The 17806-nt window shown below is 50.8% G+C and overlaps 9 protein-coding genes across 9 annotated transcripts; 3 read left to right on the forward strand and 6 right to left on the reverse strand.

The window, feature by feature from the left end:
• Positions 1–616: 616 nt before the first annotated feature.
• Positions 617–2368, reverse strand: K460DRAFT_328699 (RTA1-domain-containing protein). Its single transcript, XM_040930712.1, has 3 exons — positions 1587–2368; positions 1134–1534; positions 617–1082 (listed from the first exon to the last, which is right to left on the reverse strand). The coding sequence occupies exons 1-3, from the start codon at positions 1943–1945 to the stop codon at positions 793–795; spliced, it is 1050 nt and encodes a 349-aa protein (XP_040793658.1). The 5' UTR covers positions 1946–2368; the 3' UTR covers positions 617–792.
• Positions 2369–2933: 565 nt separating this feature from the next.
• Positions 2934–5062, reverse strand: K460DRAFT_302884 (MFS general substrate transporter). Its single transcript, XM_040929922.1, has 9 exons — positions 4996–5062; positions 4926–4939; positions 4839–4875; positions 4760–4785; positions 4631–4704; positions 4367–4576; positions 4171–4319; positions 3382–4121; positions 2934–3322 (listed from the first exon to the last, which is right to left on the reverse strand). The coding sequence occupies exons 1-9, from the start codon at positions 5030–5032 to the stop codon at positions 3230–3232; spliced, it is 1380 nt and encodes a 459-aa protein (XP_040793659.1). The 5' UTR covers positions 5033–5062; the 3' UTR covers positions 2934–3229.
• Positions 5063–5246: 184 nt separating this feature from the next.
• Positions 5247–6333, forward strand: K460DRAFT_27716 (alpha/beta-hydrolase). Its single transcript, XM_040928167.1, has one exon. The coding sequence runs from the start codon at positions 5563–5565 to the stop codon at positions 6298–6300; it is 738 nt and encodes a 245-aa protein (XP_040793660.1). The 5' UTR covers positions 5247–5562; the 3' UTR covers positions 6301–6333.
• Positions 6334–6366: 33 nt separating this feature from the next.
• Positions 6367–10426, reverse strand: K460DRAFT_373173 (acetyl-CoA synthetase-like protein; the record flags this gene model as incomplete). Its single annotated transcript, XM_040934563.1, has 6 exons — positions 6367–8129; positions 8203–8336; positions 8881–8953; positions 8988–9143; positions 9194–10289; positions 10343–10426. The coding sequence occupies 6 exons, from the start codon at positions 10424–10426 to the stop codon at positions 6367–6369; spliced, it is 3306 nt and encodes a 1101-aa protein (XP_040793661.1).
• A 538-nt stretch (positions 10427–10964) lies between these two features.
• K460DRAFT_361848 (thioesterase family protein-like protein) lies at positions 10965–11949 on the forward strand. The gene is made up of 3 exons (XM_040932531.1): positions 10965–11179; positions 11230–11335; positions 11382–11949. The coding sequence occupies exons 1-3, from the start codon at positions 11078–11080 to the stop codon at positions 11756–11758; spliced, it is 585 nt and encodes a 194-aa protein (XP_040793662.1). The 5' UTR covers positions 10965–11077; the 3' UTR covers positions 11759–11949.
• Positions 11921–12340, reverse strand: K460DRAFT_401128 (mitochondrial ribosomal protein-like protein of the small subunit; the record flags this gene model as incomplete). Its single annotated transcript, XM_040936393.1, has 3 exons — positions 11921–11949; positions 12000–12252; positions 12302–12340. The coding sequence occupies 3 exons, from the start codon at positions 12338–12340 to the stop codon at positions 11921–11923; spliced, it is 321 nt and encodes a 106-aa protein (XP_040793663.1).
• A 202-nt stretch (positions 12341–12542) lies between these two features.
• On the forward strand, positions 12543–13952 carry K460DRAFT_272361 (ribonuclease III; the record flags this gene model as incomplete). Its single annotated transcript, XM_040927793.1, has 1 exon — positions 12543–13952. One exon carries the CDS (start codon positions 12543–12545, stop codon positions 13950–13952), a length of 1410 nt encoding a protein of 469 aa, XP_040793664.1.
• A 661-nt stretch (positions 13953–14613) lies between these two features.
• K460DRAFT_272417 (phosphoribosylamine-glycine ligase) lies at positions 14614–15961 on the reverse strand (the record flags this gene model as incomplete). Its single annotated transcript, XM_040927796.1, has 2 exons — positions 14614–14810; positions 14863–15961. The coding sequence occupies 2 exons, from the start codon at positions 15959–15961 to the stop codon at positions 14614–14616; spliced, it is 1296 nt and encodes a 431-aa protein (XP_040793665.1).
• Positions 15962–16666: 705 nt separating this feature from the next.
• On the reverse strand, positions 16667–17796 carry K460DRAFT_361853 (PH domain-like protein). Its single transcript, XM_040932532.1, has one exon. The coding sequence runs from the start codon at positions 17624–17626 to the stop codon at positions 16814–16816; it is 813 nt and encodes a 270-aa protein (XP_040793666.1). The 5' UTR covers positions 17627–17796; the 3' UTR covers positions 16667–16813.
• Between the last annotated feature and the right edge of the window lie 10 nt (positions 17797–17806).

Below are 17806 nucleotides of genomic sequence, written 5' to 3' on the forward strand. Positions count from 1 at the left end.
CTCCGAGCTCACATTATGTCGTTGACCTCGCTTGAGTGTGGTAATGAAGCCGCTTTGAGTGTAAACGTCTAGCTTAACTTCTACTTCTCTTTCCTGATATAAATGCGGGTATATTTAATGTATATGGATTCCGTGACTGAACTCGTTTATCTAAGGGCTCTCTTGGCGGATTGTGGAGGTAAAAGAGTTTTAATCATGTATACGATATCGATATATTGTATTTTGTCTTGGCTATTTAGGTTATTGCTGCGTTCCGTTGAGGGATATAGTTACAAATTAGTTGCCTTAAAAATCTCTTCTGACTATAATCCTAGTCGATAATCTGACTCGTTAATCTATTTTATATCTTTTGCGTATTGATAGTACTTGATACTTCAATTTGCTGAGCCATATGAAACATTGTGTCGTAGTGTTAATGATCTGGTTACGTAGACATATAAACATGCAGCTCATCATTATGCTTCGCCAGGCGTAATTTATTACCACACGTAGTAAACATGCTTACTGGAGCCTGCAGGTAATTTGTGTCGTATCGCTTGATTCTTTTCAGACTCTATGTAGGGTTATAGTAGGGTTTGGCCGTGGGCCACCCAAAGTTGGAAATTTTCCACCAGAACGCCGTAAATATAGATGTTATGCCACATTATCGTAACAGGCGTGATACTCCAGGCCCTTACGTGTCGCTTCAACGCCTCTTCCTGCATGCTGCGCCTAAAGTCTACGCCTAGCAACCTAATGATTTCTAACAATGACAATTTTACTATAGATTGTCTAAACAAGATTGGCAGGCTACTAAACCCGCTGGTAAGCTGTGTCATTCCATTCAGCCTCAGTAAGGTGGACCGAGTCCTCGGTAGGCTTGTTCATGGACCTGACACCTTTGCCAGCAGGAACCCAGAGATCCCCGAAGATACGGCCAGGATGAAAGACTGTCATTGCGGATACAGCAAGAATGATCAAGGGGCCTTCGAAAATCATGAAGGTGACTTCGTCATTGGCGAGGTGGCTATTGAAGCCGTTCCAAAGCTCGGCAACACGGTAAACGCAGCGGACAAAAATGAGGAGTGTGGCCGCGAAGAGACCTTTTGACTATTAGTTACATATTCTGTGGGACCGATGGCGGATAGACTTACTCCACTGGAACAAAGTAAAGTTCTTAGTGGATCGCAGATTGTCGTATAGCGGTGGTTGGGAGCGCGACAACGATCCACTGAACTTAGCGCGGCGAGTGCGCAGGACGAAGTCACCCCAGACGGCCAAAAACAGAATCATGGTGATGACCTGAGAGACCAGACCAGCGATCATAATGTTGACACCGCGCCTTGAGCCCTTAGCATCCCTTGCTGTGGCAGCCATGCCACCACCAATGGATTGAAGGACGAGAGCGAGCAAGTCGCAGCCGACGAAGACATAAGTGTACATCTTAGGCTTGAGGCGGGAGTTTTCACTACCGATGGCGACGATGGCGCGACCGACGCAGAGGTAGATGCCTGCCGTGAGTAGTGCAGGAGAGATTGTGAGCGGGACGAGGTTACTAGAGAGATGTTAGTTGCCATTCAGGATATGGTGCCTCGCCAAGCACTTACACAAGAAAGTTATCCATAAGAAAAGGGTTCTGGTTCAACATGATGCGACCAATGTAACCAATGATCTCTCCAAGGATGCCGGCACACATAGTGCCCATATATGTCCATGTCTTCTTACGAATACCTAACCACATCTGCCCGCCAAGCAGTGCAAAGAGACAGAGCGCGTAGATGACATTTCCGGCAATAGTGGGTCGGTACTGGATGCTCTGCCATGCTTTGGGGCACTTGCCGACCTTACAATACTTTTTTGACATGGCGATCTTGAGAGGGTCGGTGGAGTTGACATCAATGTTGTCAGGGTCGATGCCATTTTGGTCGAGTGCTCTTATGGCTAGATGGAAGAGTGTGTCCATCATATTTGATGCTGTGCAGAAGGCGAATATTTATGCGAGATGAGATGGTCGGAGGAGTTGAATGAAAGGGCGAGGAAGCTATCTTGAACGGCAACACCTGGGGATTGAGCTCGAGAGCAAGGTGCGAGTTGAGATGGTGTCTGACTTCTGTTGCGAGACGAGCAATTCATGTCTTTATACCCAAAGCTTAATGATCTAGTCACTGTACGACATCGGCTATGATTGGTCGGTTCGTTCAAGTTGACACGGACAGGGGTTGATCCGGGGCGGTGCAAGATGCCGCGATTCAGGCCGTCTTGTCTACAAGCTTACATGATCAACATGTACTGCCATATATAGGCCATGAGACGCCAGGTGACAACGTTTTCTCCAGTTAGCGATGGAACTCAGTGTGTCCTGTCCCACCGCTGATAGGCTCGCGTCGTCAGCAGAGTTCTCTGGCGCCGGTATGCAGGCATATTATACTTTTCAGAAGAGACTCAGCATCTCGGCGCGTTTACAGGGCGACGGCGGGGGTTGCGACGAGGAGACAGGTGTGTTGTCAGTGCGTTCAGCACAACGCTACTGTAGATCTTGAGATCAAACACGGGCCCTAAATCGTGACTGTGTGGTACGAGCCTACCAATGACATTCCATGTTTGTCGGCGTTCATCCTTTGTAGCGCAATCTGCTCAGCCCCACACACAACAGTGCTATATAGCTTAGGCCACCCAGCACTGCACGCCAGGCAACCCGTCGCCAAGCTCCACAACCCGTAAAAATAAAGCATGTATGCCTGTTATTATGCTAGGAGGAAGTCTCCACGTTTAGGGGGAGGAGTGGTGACGATGTGTCGCGCTGCATCCTTGTCCCGCTGCGCGTACCACGCCCATTTTAGTTCCCGCTCCGCTGCCCGTCAGGTCGTGCTGACGTGCACATTAGAAACCTGGGACCTTATAAGAGAGAACCTGAGAACATTAGACAATCTCATGTTTACCTCCCAAGACCTTGCCTCGACAAGTTCGCAACGACCCAGATCATCCATTACTTTCTTTACGCTGAACTGCTGCAGTTGCTTGTCTCAATCCTATCTTCTGCATCCAAAGCACAATACAGTTATCGCGAAGTCGCACATCCCAGCCTAACGCAATGTTAGGTCTCGATACGGAGCTTTTCATCATCAACCGATGAGGTAGAAGAATAGAGGAGGCAACAAATGTCGACCTATCTTGATGAGCGACATCACGTTCTATTCTTATCAGCTATCGCTGTCTTCTACACTTCCTAGCTGCCCTAGCTGCGTTACGGTCAGTCTTTTTCGTAACAACCCTGTGGCCTCTCGTCCACGTTCGAGACACGTTCCTCCGCCTCAATGTTAACCCGTTGCGACCTTCGATCCAGCTAGAAGCCGAGTCAGCGTTACATTCGTCATACTCACAGTTAAAGAGGTATACACTCACCCATTGCACTGCAGCTGTCGCCCCAAAGAACGCAACAACAACCACAATCATTGTGATGTAGCCTTTCTTCCAGTACGGCGCATCGGTTGCGGGATACAGTGCAATACCCCAGAAAGTGTAGAGCACTGATTGCACCAGGCTCATAATATAGAGGATAAGTGATCGTGCAGCATCATCGCCACCCCGCTGGCAGATGACGTTTGCCCAGCCGTACAAAATGGGGTTTACGATATACGATGTGCCGGATAGATAGAACGCAAAGAAGGTCCCGGCAGTCGACAAATTTGGAAGCAGCAGAAGAATGGCACCAAGAACCTGGAGAACTCCGGCGAGAATGACCATTGGTATGCGCCGATTAGTCAAATCGATAATGTAGCCGGCGCCGATGTTTGATACAATTGAGACAGCTTGAATACCTAACGGGTAAGTTGTCGTGGCATAAGATGGAAACTGTGTGATATGGACCTTCATCCAGAGAAGGAAGAGTCCTTGCAGTACAATCGCCTCTAGCGCGCAACCAATCATGGAGTAAGCGGTAAGTATGTACAGTTCCGGTGCTGCGAAGAGGCGCTTAGCAAGCGATAAAAGACCAATGGTGTGACCCCAGTCCTTCTTCTGCGGCAGACGATCGAGTGCTAGCTGAATCTCTTCTTTACTGAGGTAGGACGCTTTGGTCGATTCGGGGAGATTAGGGAAGAACATGAGGCCGAAGATTCCAAATGGAATGCCCATGGCTCCGTCTTGAACTTATCAGCATCAAATTGTGAAAGAAGAGCGCAAGTACCATACTGATAATGAAAACCCACTGCCAACCTCGTAATGAGGTCTGCCCGTTCAAACTCTCATTCATTGCTGTCATCATGACTCCAGCAAACATACTGCCGATTTGACCGATAGCGGTAAAGATGGCCGTCCGCTTCGCTATCTCAAGGGGCTTGCTACACTGCTATTAAATGACGTCTACTCGACGGTCGGAATAACGTACTACCATGAACCAAGAACGTAGATTGTGCCACTATATAGACTCGATTCGAAGAAGCCCTGGAAGAATCGGACAACGCATAGCTGAGCATAGGTCTTGCAAGCCGCAGAGCACATGGTCAAACCAGACCATATCAATAGTGTAAAAGGCAGCCAGAAGCCAGGGGCGACCTTCTGGATAATTAGTGCATGAGGTATCTGACCAACACAGCTTCTACGAAGAGTCAGATTGCATTCGGAAGTATAACATAAGTTTTGGGGATCCCACCCTGCGGTGAACATTGAAAGAAGAACGCTGTATTGATTGCCCTCGAGGTTAAGGGACTCTTTTAGCCCAGAAACCTATCCACTGAGCATTAATGTCTCATGGTTCCATGCATGGAAGATTGCGGCGTACATAAGCATTTGCGAAAGCAGAGCGATCTAGTGTTGATGAGCTTATGGGGAGAAAGATAGAAGGATCGGATAAAACTCACCAAGATAATTGAAAAAGTACGCCGCGCAGCAATACAACTAACATCATGTCAACTCCCAAAACAAATTCTGTCAGCATGAGTACAAACCAGGATGAAGAAGTCTCATAACCCGTTAGTTGATCGACTACATTCGAGTAGGGCGCAGAATATCACATACCAAGTTTACGAACGAGTCGCTTTTCCAGGCCTGACATGTTGCTTGCGCGCGTGTAACCACATTGACGATAGTGGAAAGAAATGATAACACTTTGGCATGAAGATAACGCCCAGGGCTGCCAATGGCGGCATTGTGGAGCAATTCAAGCACTAGTTGCTGGGCCAAAGGCAACCAATTAAAGGGTGCCATTTTCTAAGCAGCGGAAAGTGTATAAAAAGCGAAGTTGCAATACCGTCATAAATTCAGTACAGTGTAAGCGAAGATTCTAACTGGTAAAATTGTCTGCGAGAAAAGTGCTAGCGTTCAATTCTTGACAAGGGTTGTTCTCATTCCAGTTGTGTCTTTACAAACGCACTACTTTCGCTTCGATGTTCTTCTGCGACCAAGCAAGGCGATATCGTGAACAAAGGCCCGGAACGGTACGGGAGGCAGTCACAGCCCGCCAAGCACATCCAGGAAGCAGAGCCCGTACTTGACACAAACTTCACGCAGTACACTAAACATCACCAATTCACTACAGTTCTCAACCAAAACTCTTCTTCCCCATCACAGAACAAACTAAACAATATGTCCCTCAACCCCGCGCTCCACATCATCCCGCCAACAGCGCCTCACACCTATACAATAATCTTTTTACACGGCCGCGGTAGCGACGCAACCACCTTCTGCAACGAAATCTTTGAAAGCCAAGATAGCTCAAATCGCTTCTTCACGGACATGTTCCCGTCGGTCAAATGGGTATTTCCCTGCGCAAAGAAGAGATGGGCCAAGACAGAGGAAGAAGAAATGCATCAGTGGTTTGACATGTCTTCCGTTCAGAGACCACAGGAAGAAGTCGTAGAGCAAAAAATGGGGTTGTGGGAGAGTGTGAGTCAGGTGCTGGAGGTGCTGAGAGCGGAAAAGGAGCTTGTTCGGGGCTCAGAGAATGTGATTCTTGCTGGCATAAGCCAGGGCTGTGCTACGGCTATCTTTTCTCTGCTCACAAGTGACGCCCGGGTGGGTGGGTTCTTTGGACTTTGTGGATGGCTGCCTTTGGCGGAAGAGATGGAACAAATTATGCGGGTACCGGGGAGATCGATTGATGTTCTTGCAATGCCGGTTTTGCTACAGCACTGTCGGGATGATGGAGTCGTGCCTGTTCAGAATGGCGAGGATCTTGTGGAAAGGTTGAGGAGCATGGGTATGCAAGTGAAGTGGGAGAGCTTTGAGAATGGGGGCCATTGGCTGAATGAACCAAGGGGAATGGATGGAATTGTGCGGTTCATCGAAGAGGTCATGGAGCGTGGAAAGAGTTCTACCAAATGAACGTTGTTTCTCAGAGATCTATCGAGGTTCGCCATCTAATTCTTGCGTGTAACCTATACTGACAGTTTATAGCAACGTCTTCCCACCTCTTAGCAACGCCAGGTCATCCATTGTGAACCTCACATATGCATCCGCGCCCGGCTTCGTCCACAAAACTACATCATCTGTTCCTCCTACAACCTTACTTCCATATTTGTCAATCTCAATACCCTCTGCCCGCAGAGGCCCTTTGTTCTGCTTCTGATTGTCTGTAGTGCTCCCTTCCCTCACGAGCCTCAGAAATACTGGCACCGCATACTTTGGCAGCTTACTGCGTGTATACTCAAGGAATGCCTTCCAGTCAAACGACTCAGAGTTGGTATTTTCAGTGAGGCGCAGCGCAACGCAACCAGCGCGACCGTCGTGGCCGGGTACGAGCGTTCCATAGACAATGGCTTCCCCTACGCCGGGGTACTTTCCGAGAACTTCAGCGACTTCAGCGGTGGAGACATTTTCGGATTTCCAGCGGAATGTATCGCCTAGTCTGTCGAGGAAGAACCAGCGCCCATCATCATCTCTACGAAGTGAATCGCCTGATCTATAATACAAGTCGCCGTGCTTGAAAACATTTCTTTCGAACTTCTGCGCTGTTGCTTTGGGATTGTTGTGATAACCTGCGAAAGCTTCCTCGCTCGGGACAGCAACCAAGATTTCTCCGCCTTCGTTGTACGAGTTTCGCTTTACGAAACCTGTTTCAGGGTCGCGGACGAGCTCGCCGGTTTCTACGTCAACAGGCACAGGCACATAAACATCATAGAGCGCTCGCCTGATGAGAGCACCATGCTGGCCAATAGAGGTCGCTGTAAAGTCTCCCTTTGAGTGTATTGCCATGCTCAGCACACCTTCGGTAGAGTTGAAGAACTCGATGACTTCAGGCACGTTGAAGCGCTCCTTGAACCGGTTCCAAACATCGGGTCGCAGTCCGTTGCCATACATGCCGCGTAACCGATGGTCCCGTTCTCGTGGATGTGGAGGTGCCATGAGCAAGTATCTCGCCGCTTCGCCCACGTATACAAACATAGTCGCTTGCGAATCGTGGATGTCGTCCCAAAACGTACTGACAGAGAACTTGCGTCCGATGGCTATACTCATACCACTCGTAAGCGCAGCCATACTCGACATGCCCCCTGTACCATGAAACAAAGGCATACAAGTATACCACCGATCGCCGTTGGGCCCTGGTTTCTGATCGAAGGCGAGTTTCTCCGGATTTCCTCGCTGATGGTATCTGTTCACCATGAATTTGGCCGCTTTCGGAAGTCCAGTCGTTCCGGACGTGTATAGTAAGCAAACTGGATCCGAGCCAGCAACGTGTTCTCGATATTCGTCGCCAGGTACAATAACTGGTCCGGCGTACACCTTCTCCAGAAGCCCATCATCAATGGTGAACGGTTTGACTCTAAGCTCGTTCTCCACCTGCCCTCTACAGGCCTCGAAGCGCGCTGCACAATCGGGCTCCGAGTCCACAAGCACCATCTTGGCACCCGCCACTTTTAAACAATGAACCAGGCTATCGGCCTTGAGATTGTAGTTCAAATGAGCTGGAGCGCAGCCTATGCAGAAAAGGCCTAACCAGATGACCATGAAGTCCGCGCTGTTTGTGAGGTAGGTGGCCACCAGGTCTCCGGGCTTGATGCCATTGGCAAGGAAGAATTGAGCCCACTGGACTGCCTTATCGTGGACTTGTTGCCAAGTGTAAGTTTTCTCCCGAGACCAGATACAGAGGTTGTTGCTATACTTTGGCACGTGTAGAGTGAATGGGTACCAGATGGATTGGCGTTTGGTGTTTACTATTTGACACCAACGTTAGATGGGACGGGTCTTAAAGTAGAGCAAGGGATTTTGGACTCGGTAGTAACTTACCAAGATGAGCATAATATTTCTCCGCATCGCCCTTAAATCTCAGCACCCCCAAGTCTTGTCTTATCTGGTATTTCCCGTTCAGATATGCCGCCAGACCGGAGATGGCTACTACCGAAGCGGCAGCAGCGGATGCACTCATATTGCTTCAGTGCTTACCTGGAGCTGAGATGCTGTAGCAATTGGGGTTGTGGGTATTTATGGGAGGGTCTAGATAATACGAGTAGATAACAAACAGCGGATGGCTGGCGGGCGTAATGAGTAGCAGCCCGTTCGCTCCAAGAGATGCCGAGGTTCGAGTAAGCAGAGTGGTAGCTTGACGCGGCAAAGGCGGGGGTGGGGCGCCTTGTCGATCACCCGTACCTGTTTACCGCTTCCCGACCCCTTTCAAAAGCAATTGGGCAAAGCCTTCTTACGTGGAAACGCCGTCTGAGGAGCCTGAACGAATTCCGATGTACTCTTGGCCCTAGCGCGTTTGGATATGAAAGATTGTATATGAACATCCTGACGCTGTGGAAGGGGGCAACACCACAGCGTGAACTGCCATTTGCGGATTAATGTGCGATGCAGGGTCGAAGGAACAGATCCACTCTCATGCGATTGGGTATGTGTATCTATATTTCAGTACACAGGTGCCGTACTAGACAGATTATGCCCTGCTGCTGAGACCTGAGCTCTAACCTTGTAACAGTGTACTGTTGCTTGTGTCGGACAGAAAAGATTGTTGCCTCCATCGGACATCCAGAAGCGATCACTATCCTACTTGGCTGTTTTCTTCTCTTTCCTACCGACATTCTCCGTTCCAGGTGGGACTTTCAGTCCTCCAAACGCCAACGCACATACTCCGACCATGCCTGCGGCACCTGCTGCATATGCTGTCTCACGACCTGCCCACCAGTAGAGTGTGCAAAAGATAAGGGGCCCGAGGGATCGACCGATCTGGCCTGTTGAATTGTTAGTACGTTGCGTAGGGGCGATACAGATAAGAACTCACCGAAGCTTCTATGGTTCCCTAACTTATTCCCCCGTTCGTCAGCGCTGGCTTCGAATGAAGAGAGACTGTTTAGACCGGTGACGACAGTGGCACTTGTCACAGCCAGGAGTGCGGCAGCTCCGTATAGTGCACCCTGCGTCTCTACTCTACCCAGTATGAGGAACGCGATCGTGCAGCTGGCTACACCGAGCTGAACAACTTTGAGAGGATGCATGCGTCGAACCACAGAACCCTGCAGTATTGATGCGACGAGCCCGATGAAACCAAGTAATCGACCAGAATCTTTGGCTTGATAAGAGAAGAGATCATATGTCATAAAGGGAAGCGAAAACTCCATGCCGCTGAAGAAGAGGATAAAGGTAAAGTGCGTGGCGTTGAGCAGCGTATGCGAATTGGTTCGTATGCGAGGTTTCTGCTCTTTGGTTGGGTTGGTGTGTCCGCTGGCCTTGTCATTTGCAGTTGTGTTCTGGTTCGCAGTAGCCGTAGGTAGAGTTTCTGGGAGGCAGAAGTAGAGATAGATGGTCTCTGTAAGAACCAAAAATAGCGAAAACCCAGCAGCCATTGCGAAGGGGTTCTTGTCCATGACTTGTAGTGTCGAAAGGTATGCGCCCAACGCTGGTCCAAACGTGAATGCGATGCTGAAGCATACGCCCACAAGCGCCATTGTTGCGCCTCTCTGGCTTTCATCGCTAATGTCCGTTGCTATCGCCATTGCGAGCTGCACATTGCCCTCACTCAGCCCACCAACAACTCGACTTGCGAGGAATGTCCGGAAGTCTGTTGCTGCGACCCAGAGCGCAACGCTGAGAATGTTTCCCGCCATTGACCACAGAAGCGCCGTGCGCCTGCCATGCTTGTCAGAAAGGGTGCCGATGAAGGGCGACGCAATTGCCTGGCAGAGGGAGAAGAGGGAGCCGAGTGCGCCACCCAGTAAGACAATGTCGTAGCGTGAGTTGATGGGCTTCGCAAACGAGTTCTTGTACGCATTCAGGCCGGCGAGGATCTTGGACAGTATCGTGTTCGGTTGCCCTGTTTCGTGGTTGCGGTAGAATTCGATGAGTTTGGGGAAAAGTGGGAGGATGAATGTAAAGGATATCTGGCATACGGTCAGAGTTGAAGGTAAGTGATACAGAAGGGATGACGACGTACTAGGTCGAGAAGTAGTGATATGAAAAGCACCTTCAAGACTCTTTTCCGCAGTGTCGCAGACACTGGCGGTGCTTCCAAGCCCATTGTGCAATAGTGTTCGGAGGTCACAGATGGCTGTGAAGAGCCAAAGTCGATGTGGACAGCTGGACGGCTAGCCGTCAGGTTAAATGGAACAAAGCGATCGGATAGAGGGGAAGATATGGTTCAGCTCGGACTCTCAACTCCATCTACAGCCTAGAAATAGAAATAGAAAGGGGTGCGCAAGACATTCATTGGTGGCGTGCGAGCTGTGCGTCGGGTCATGACGAAGTATGGCCGTTTGGCTGGTCGTGAAACAGCCCAAAGGTGGAGCAGGGCCGTGGCGGAGCGGCGGCTTGTCAGGAGAGCGCGGACGACGATGAAACAATGAGGTCCATTCTGAGGCTGTTAGGGCAGTTATGTAACTATGGTTCGAGAAACATAAGTTAGTATTTCGTGTAATTTGAGGGCTTCAATTGTGGTTTCATTCAGAACTGAGCACGCGACGCGTTGGTCTTCCCATGTCGAGGTGCTGCTGCTGCATGTAGTGGCGAAGCCGAGGCAATTATAAGCTTCTCTCCCCGCCAACTACAGCCCTGGCAATAGTAATGCCGCCTCGATGTTCATGAAAGAAGTGCTACTTCATTTTGATAATCTACTGGCCACTAGAGGTGCTGGAGCTGAGGTTTCTTTTCACGTAAGAAGTTTCCTCCCATCATGGGCGACCCGGAAGCAGACCGAAAGAAGGCCATAGCGGCTGTACAGGCCATGTTCGACAGGTACACGCTACTCGCAGCTCGAAGACCCAAGGATCACATCGTAAGTAAATCCACAGGCCAACTCCATTCCCTATGACTAAAGCCCACTAGGACTTCGACCGTGAGGTTATGGAGAATTTCAAGATTATAGATGCGGGCCTTGACGGGTCTGTTACCTACGAGCTGTACATGGCACCAAACTTCTCCAACTTGAACAGTATGATTGAGATCTATTCGCACTCACTGCCAGCTAAGCTTTGCAGATGTCATGCATGGTGGTGCCGCGGGTGTCATTTTCGACATGTCGACAACGACAGCTCTGTGTCCCATTGCGCGGCCAGGCTTCTGGGAGTTCATGGCAGGTGTGACACGCTCACTCAATATCTCCTATCTCAAAGCGGTCCCAATCGGCATCAAAGTCCGACTCAACAGTAAAGTGGTGAGCGTGGGAAAACAGATGGCCATGATCCGAGGCGATATGACCAGCCTTGATGGGAAGACGACATATTGTACGGTGGAGCATCACAAGGTGAACGTGCCTACATTACCAGAGCATTTGAGCGCAAGAATATCCTGGGACGACGAGTTCGACAAGGAGTGGAAAGACAAGACAGAAAAACAGGTAAAGAGTAAGATGTAGAGGGTGATAGATGGTGATGGATGGCTTGCTATATACCCTCTGATACCCATACACACAACATACCGGCCATGCAAATATAACATAACGCCGTCAAATGCTTCACGTACAGTAGATATACAATGTCCCGTGATAGCGCGAGTCGCCTGGTCGTATTGCGCCCGCCTATCTCTTCTTGTTGAACTTCTTCGATTCTGCCATATGTTAGTACCTTCGCTTCTTATCCTGCGACTTTTGCACTCACCCGCGGCCGTTCTCTTCTTCTTAGGTGCGCTCTTTCCTCTTGACTTGGCAACGTTCATATGCTCGAGCCAATCTTCCTCCTCTTCGTCTATGATTTGTTGCTCAGGGTAGAGACTTCGCAGTTGGCTGATTGTGCCTATTCGGGGTGGGTAGTACGATGCGACCGAGGGACCTTTGAGGCGCTGGTGTAAAATGCGCGAGCCGATACGGAGGCGCTCGGGGTTGTAAGTGGTATTGAAGACGCGGCATTGAACCTAGTGTTATTAGTGAGCGTGCAATTGGGGCTTTCTCCAACGGACATACCCTCATGAGGTCCAATATCCGCTGTCGTGGGACCGCCATCGTGAGTGCAATGGATGGTGATGGCCTGCTGTCGCCGAGTGAAATGGCATCTCCAATCCATTGATGTCGATTTCGCTCTTGGCGCGCTAGAGCCCGGACCTATCGTCATTAGGGACTTTTTCGAGCTCCCATATCGCAGCCTAGGAAACACCACTGCCCAATATTCGCTGACTGTCTCTACTCATATTTCTACATAGCAATCATGCCGCCACCCAAGCGAGGAGGCGCTTTCCCTCATTACGGTGATCGTAATTCGCATATCAACAAGAAACAGAGAAGCGGGCAGCCAGTCTATAGCTCTGCAGCTTACGGCGACTTACCAAATGATCGTGGACCGGACAAGCCTGTACAGCGCAGCATTGCTCCTCCACCCAAGCTTACGCTCTCGGCAAGGGACATGGAGTCGGGCCTTGTAGCCTTGCTCGACAGATTTGTAGCAAACGAGACTACACCAAACGCAAATAAAGACATACTTCACCATGCCCGAGAGCTGCGCCGCCTTCTATGCACACGTACCGACGCAAAATCTCAGATCATGCGTGAACTCGATGAGAAACGCCCTGACAACGCTGCCAGTGTCTACATACCCGAATACATTGAGCGCAAGGTCCAAGCAGCGAAAGACCTCCCTCCTCTGCCACCTATCGCTGAACCTCACCTCCACGAAGCCGTCTTCACCCATCGCACAGCTCATGTCAACCCAGACGATCCAAAGCAGAGTAATAACATATCCCTCGAGCTAGACTACGAGCGCCTCGAATTGCTTGGCGATGCTTATATCGAGTTGATAGCCTCTCGTGCACTGTACAACCGCTTTCCCCAAGTCGACGTTCCGGAACTTTGCTCCTGGCGAGAGAGGCTTGTGGAAAACTCGAATCTTAGCAAGTTTTCGGAAGCATATGGCTTCCCAGACCGGTTGAAGCACCGGGCGCACTGGGACGTAGGCTCGAAGGCGTGGCAGAAAGTCGTTGCCGATATGTTTGAAGCTTACATTGCCGGACTCGTGCTCTCAAATCCAGAAAATGGGTTCGAAATCGCCGAGAACTGGCTGACCGAACTCTGGGCCCCACAGCTACTTGGCTTCAGGGAGAAGATCATTGAGAACCCGCAGGCCAGAAACGAGTTAAATAAGCTCGTCCTTGTCAAGGATGTTAAGCTCAATTACCGAGAGGAAAAACGTATGACATACGATTCGGGTAGTGTGCAACGTTTTTTCATTGGTGTCTACTTGACCGGCTGGGGCTACCAGGACGAGTGGCTGGGCAGTGGAGAAGGTCAGAACAAGAACCAGGCAGCTGTCTCTGCAGCTAGTGCTGCAATCAACAACAGTCCAGTGGTGAAGAATGTTGCGCGACAGAAGGCAGAGCTAATGGAGGTCAAGAGACTTGAGAGGGAGGAAGCCGAGAAGCAGGAAGACTTGATCGCCAGGGAGGCTACGCACGGCAATGAGGACAAGAACAGCAATGCGAAGTTGGACAGTGGCGGCGACACTAAACGCAAAGAACGGAAGGGCGACGCACAAGGGCCTTCTCCTGAGAGGAAGAAAAAGCATAGCAAGAAAGAGAAGAAAGAAAAGAAATGCAAGGCCTCAACTGACGATGATAGTTCCTGAAGTACTCCAAGGTATTGTTAGGCAGGCAGTGCCAGTGTCCTTACAAGCACGCTCTCTCGAGAGGGTAGTTCGGAACTGTTCGGCTCGGATAAACTATGCTCTAGTTAATGTAGAGGTATATTTAGTTGATCTAAAAGGCCGAGTCCACTGTACGCAGATATTAGGTAGGTATCAAACAGTAGGTGCATACATCTCCTCTATCTTATGGCATCTGGCTAGTAGCACTACCTCTGCAAAGCTAAGTGCACTAAGTGCTCAGCATGGTCTACCATCAAATAAACGTCAACCCTTTTCCGCATTTGCGTTTTTAAGGAGGGACGACAAGCTGGCGGCTAGCTGGCGTGACAGGTAACATATAAACTCAATAACGGACTAGATTGTCACTCATAACTCCCACTTGAAAACACTCCAATCATTGCAACACCAAACGCGATACGAGAGCTGACTGGAATTCATACGTGATGTTTCTCGCCGCCCTGGAAAGCCAATCCCTACTGTGACATGCGACATGACATCGATCGATCAGCATATTTCCAAATATACTCTTCCAAATCCTTTCTTCGCTAGCAACGCTACTCCTAGGCTGAATTCGCCCCAGACACCTTGAACGCCGCCCTACCATGCAATTATCCTCATGTAGACTTGACTTTTATGATGCCGCTCACTTCCTCAAGGCGCGGCCTGCAATGTCCTTCCGGTATTGCATCCCTTCGAAGTGTATGCATTCCACGCCCTTGTATGCTTTGGCGACGGCTTCTTCAAGTGTGGATGCGGTGGCTGTTGACGCGATAACGCGACCACCGGACGTCTTGAGTGTGTTGTCTGAGAAGGATGTTCCGGCATGGAACAGAACGACATCTGGGTATGAGTTAGCGCTTGCCTTCAACATTGGAAGATGATGTAAACCTACCTTCCGGCACAGCATCCAGTGTCATAGGGGTGCCCTTAGCATAGCTGCCAGGATATCCTCCAGCTGCAACCACAACAGTAGCAGCCGAACGAGCTGACACCTTGACGTCTACATCTTTTAGTCTACCCTCCGCACACGCAATCATCACTTCAGCAAGGTCACTCGACATCAGTGCCAGCAAACTCTGTGTCTCTGGGTCTCCAAATCGCACATTATACTCCAACACCTTTGGCCCATTTTTCGTCATCATAAGCCCTGTGAAGAGCACGCCCTTGAACGGCATGCCCTCGGAGCGCATGCCATCGATTGTCGGTTGTAGAATCTCCCTGTCTACATGGTCGAGTACGTCTTGGGGTGCGATACGCGTTGGTGCGTACGTGCCCATGCCTCCTGTGTTGGGCCCCTCGTCATTGTCGAAGATGCGCTTGTGGTCCTGAGCGGGAGGTAGGCTCTTAATTGTGTTGCCGTCGCTGAAGGAGAGAATGGAGAGCTCGTCACCTTCCATGAACTCTTCAATCACGACCTCGTCGCCCGCGGCCCCAAACTCCCTGTCCAGCATTATATCCTTGAGCGCAGCGTGTGCTTCTTCTTTGCTTTGTGGTATGATGACGCCTTTCCCTGCTGCGAGACCTGACGCTTTTATGACGATGTTGTGGGAGATGGTGTCGAGGTATGACTTGGCAGCGTCGTAGGAGCTGAAGTTCTCGTATGCGGCGGTGGGAATATTGTGTCGTCTCATGAAGTCTTTGCTAAATGTCTTGCTGCCTTCCATTGCCGCAGCCGCCTCTGACGGACCAAAGGCCCTGATGCTATCGCCGACATTCTTCGCAAAGTAGTCGACGATGCCAGCCACCAGCGGTGCTTCAGGGCCTGGGATTAAAAGGTTGATATCTTTCTCTTTGGCAAAGGTGACGAGGCCAGCGAAGTCCGAATCCTTGACGTCTGAAACGTTTGTGACTTTCTTGTCGAGGGTCGCAGTCCCGCCGTTGCCGGGAACGACGTAGATGTGCTCGACAGATGGCGATTGGACGAGTTTCCACGCGAGAGCGTGTTCGCGGCCGCCATTGCCGACGAGAAGAACACGGAGTTTGCCTGTCATTGTATGTGGCGAGAATCAGTTGCAGCTTGTGAGTGTTTTGAAGCTCCGCTGCGGTGTCGCTGGAAATTTTTGGGCTACATGTTGCCCCGCCGTGGGGTAGAATGCAGGGATCCTCTTGTGAGGTCATCTTCAGCCCTGCAGAACGCGGGACCTGAAAGATGCCAATGTCGTTCAACATTGACGTGTCGCTACGTTCACTAGTTGCAATTTAAAGAGGTGTAGGGAAAGTAAGAACAAATTCGGCAGATCTCTCTCCACGTCTATTGCCAACGGAGACACTGAGGAGGGGTTGTTGCGAGCAAAAGTGACCTTGTATTAAGGCTACTTTTCTGTCAATGGCTAATGATGATAAGAGCACTTGGATCCTGTAACCTTCCGCCCTTAGACAACGATACTTCGCCCTTCATGCATCTGTGCCGAGGAATAACGGGAAGTGCACTTGCACCCCCTCTTCAACGAGCCATACCAGAAATCCTTGATAGCTGCATCGAGGAACAAGATATTGATGCAGAGGAGCATGTAAACTTTCCAAGTTTCGACATTCTCCTCATGTGCAGCCAGCCAGACCGCGGTGAACATCGCAATGCATCGAATCAGACCGTAGCAGATATCATAAATGAAGTATCCCATGAGGGACGGCCGTCGAGCTTCTTGCTGATGCTGCGTTTGTTTCGAGCTGGGCAAGCCGGTGCAGCTCGTAATGAAGACCTCTCTTGTGCGAGCGAGTCGGCACGATTCCGACTGCTGTGGTGTCTCATCTCCTTGTCCGTCATCGATGAGTTGCTTTGCATCCTGGGCATCTGATTTCGACTGCCCATAGGTTTTCTCGACACTACCTAATTGAGCACCATATCAGCCAAGGCCATTGTAGTCCTGCTTTGCTTTCATGAAAAGCTGACCTAGCACGTCTTGCTGTGCTGGTCCAGGTGCCTGCGTTGGCAGGTACCCTTGTTGTGGATACTGGTGGGGTATTGGGTGGCTGTGATGGTTGTGTACGCTGAAGCCTGCATCCTGTTCCCGTTGCTGGCCGAACAGCTCCCGCAGCGACAGCTGGCGACCCATGGGAGCGGAAGACGGGGCCTCGACGTGGTCGGTCGCTTCCTTGATGTCGTGCCTGTGTTCTCTTTCCTTGGACTCGCGGCTGGCTCGTGCCTTGTCGGCAATCTCCATCATCTTGTTGCCAGTCTCAACGCGACAGTTGGCCGTCGAGGCAGGCGGCGGGTCGGCGAAGATCCAGATGCCGTAGACTACCTCGTCGCCCTGAAGAATGACATAGGGGTCCGTAATCTCCATGTCGTCACTGCTAGTGAGGTCGAGGTAGAAGTTGTCGAGGCCGCGGCGGTTGTATATGATGACACAGTAGCGTTCGACGCCCATGGGGGAGGGCGTCAGCTGGCAGATGAAGAGCGTGCCCTCGATGCCGACCTTCTCCCATTGCTGCGTGTCGAGGTTGAATGTATAGAGGGCTGCATACGGCGTGACATGCTCGATGGCGACGAGATGTGGGTAGATGCGCCCGAGGACCGAGAAGTTGAGCTCCTCGTTGGAGCGCGGGGGTGGGAGGGGCACGTCGACAGCGGCCGGTGGTGCGTCCGTCTCGTAGTCGGACGGCTGAGGCGGTGGCTGCGGGTGACTAGCGCGGGCTTTGGCTCTGGGGGGTGCCATTATCGATGTTGGTGTTGGGGTTGTACTATGGATATGGATACAGCCTCAGGCCCTGGGTTGGAGTCTTCCAAAAGCAAGGTTGAAGAGGAGGTGGAATGGATCGTCGCTGTGCCTGCAGACGCTCGGAGAGGGAGCTTGGGCCAAGGCACAGCCTCGCATTCGCCCGGCCTCGCCCTCCGT

Source organism: Cucurbitaria berberidis, assembly GCF_010015615.1.
Source record: "Cucurbitaria berberidis CBS 394.84 unplaced genomic scaffold K460scaffold_1, whole genome shotgun sequence".
NCBI classification, from domain to species: Eukaryota; Fungi; Ascomycota; class Dothideomycetes; order Pleosporales; family Cucurbitariaceae; genus Cucurbitaria; species Cucurbitaria berberidis.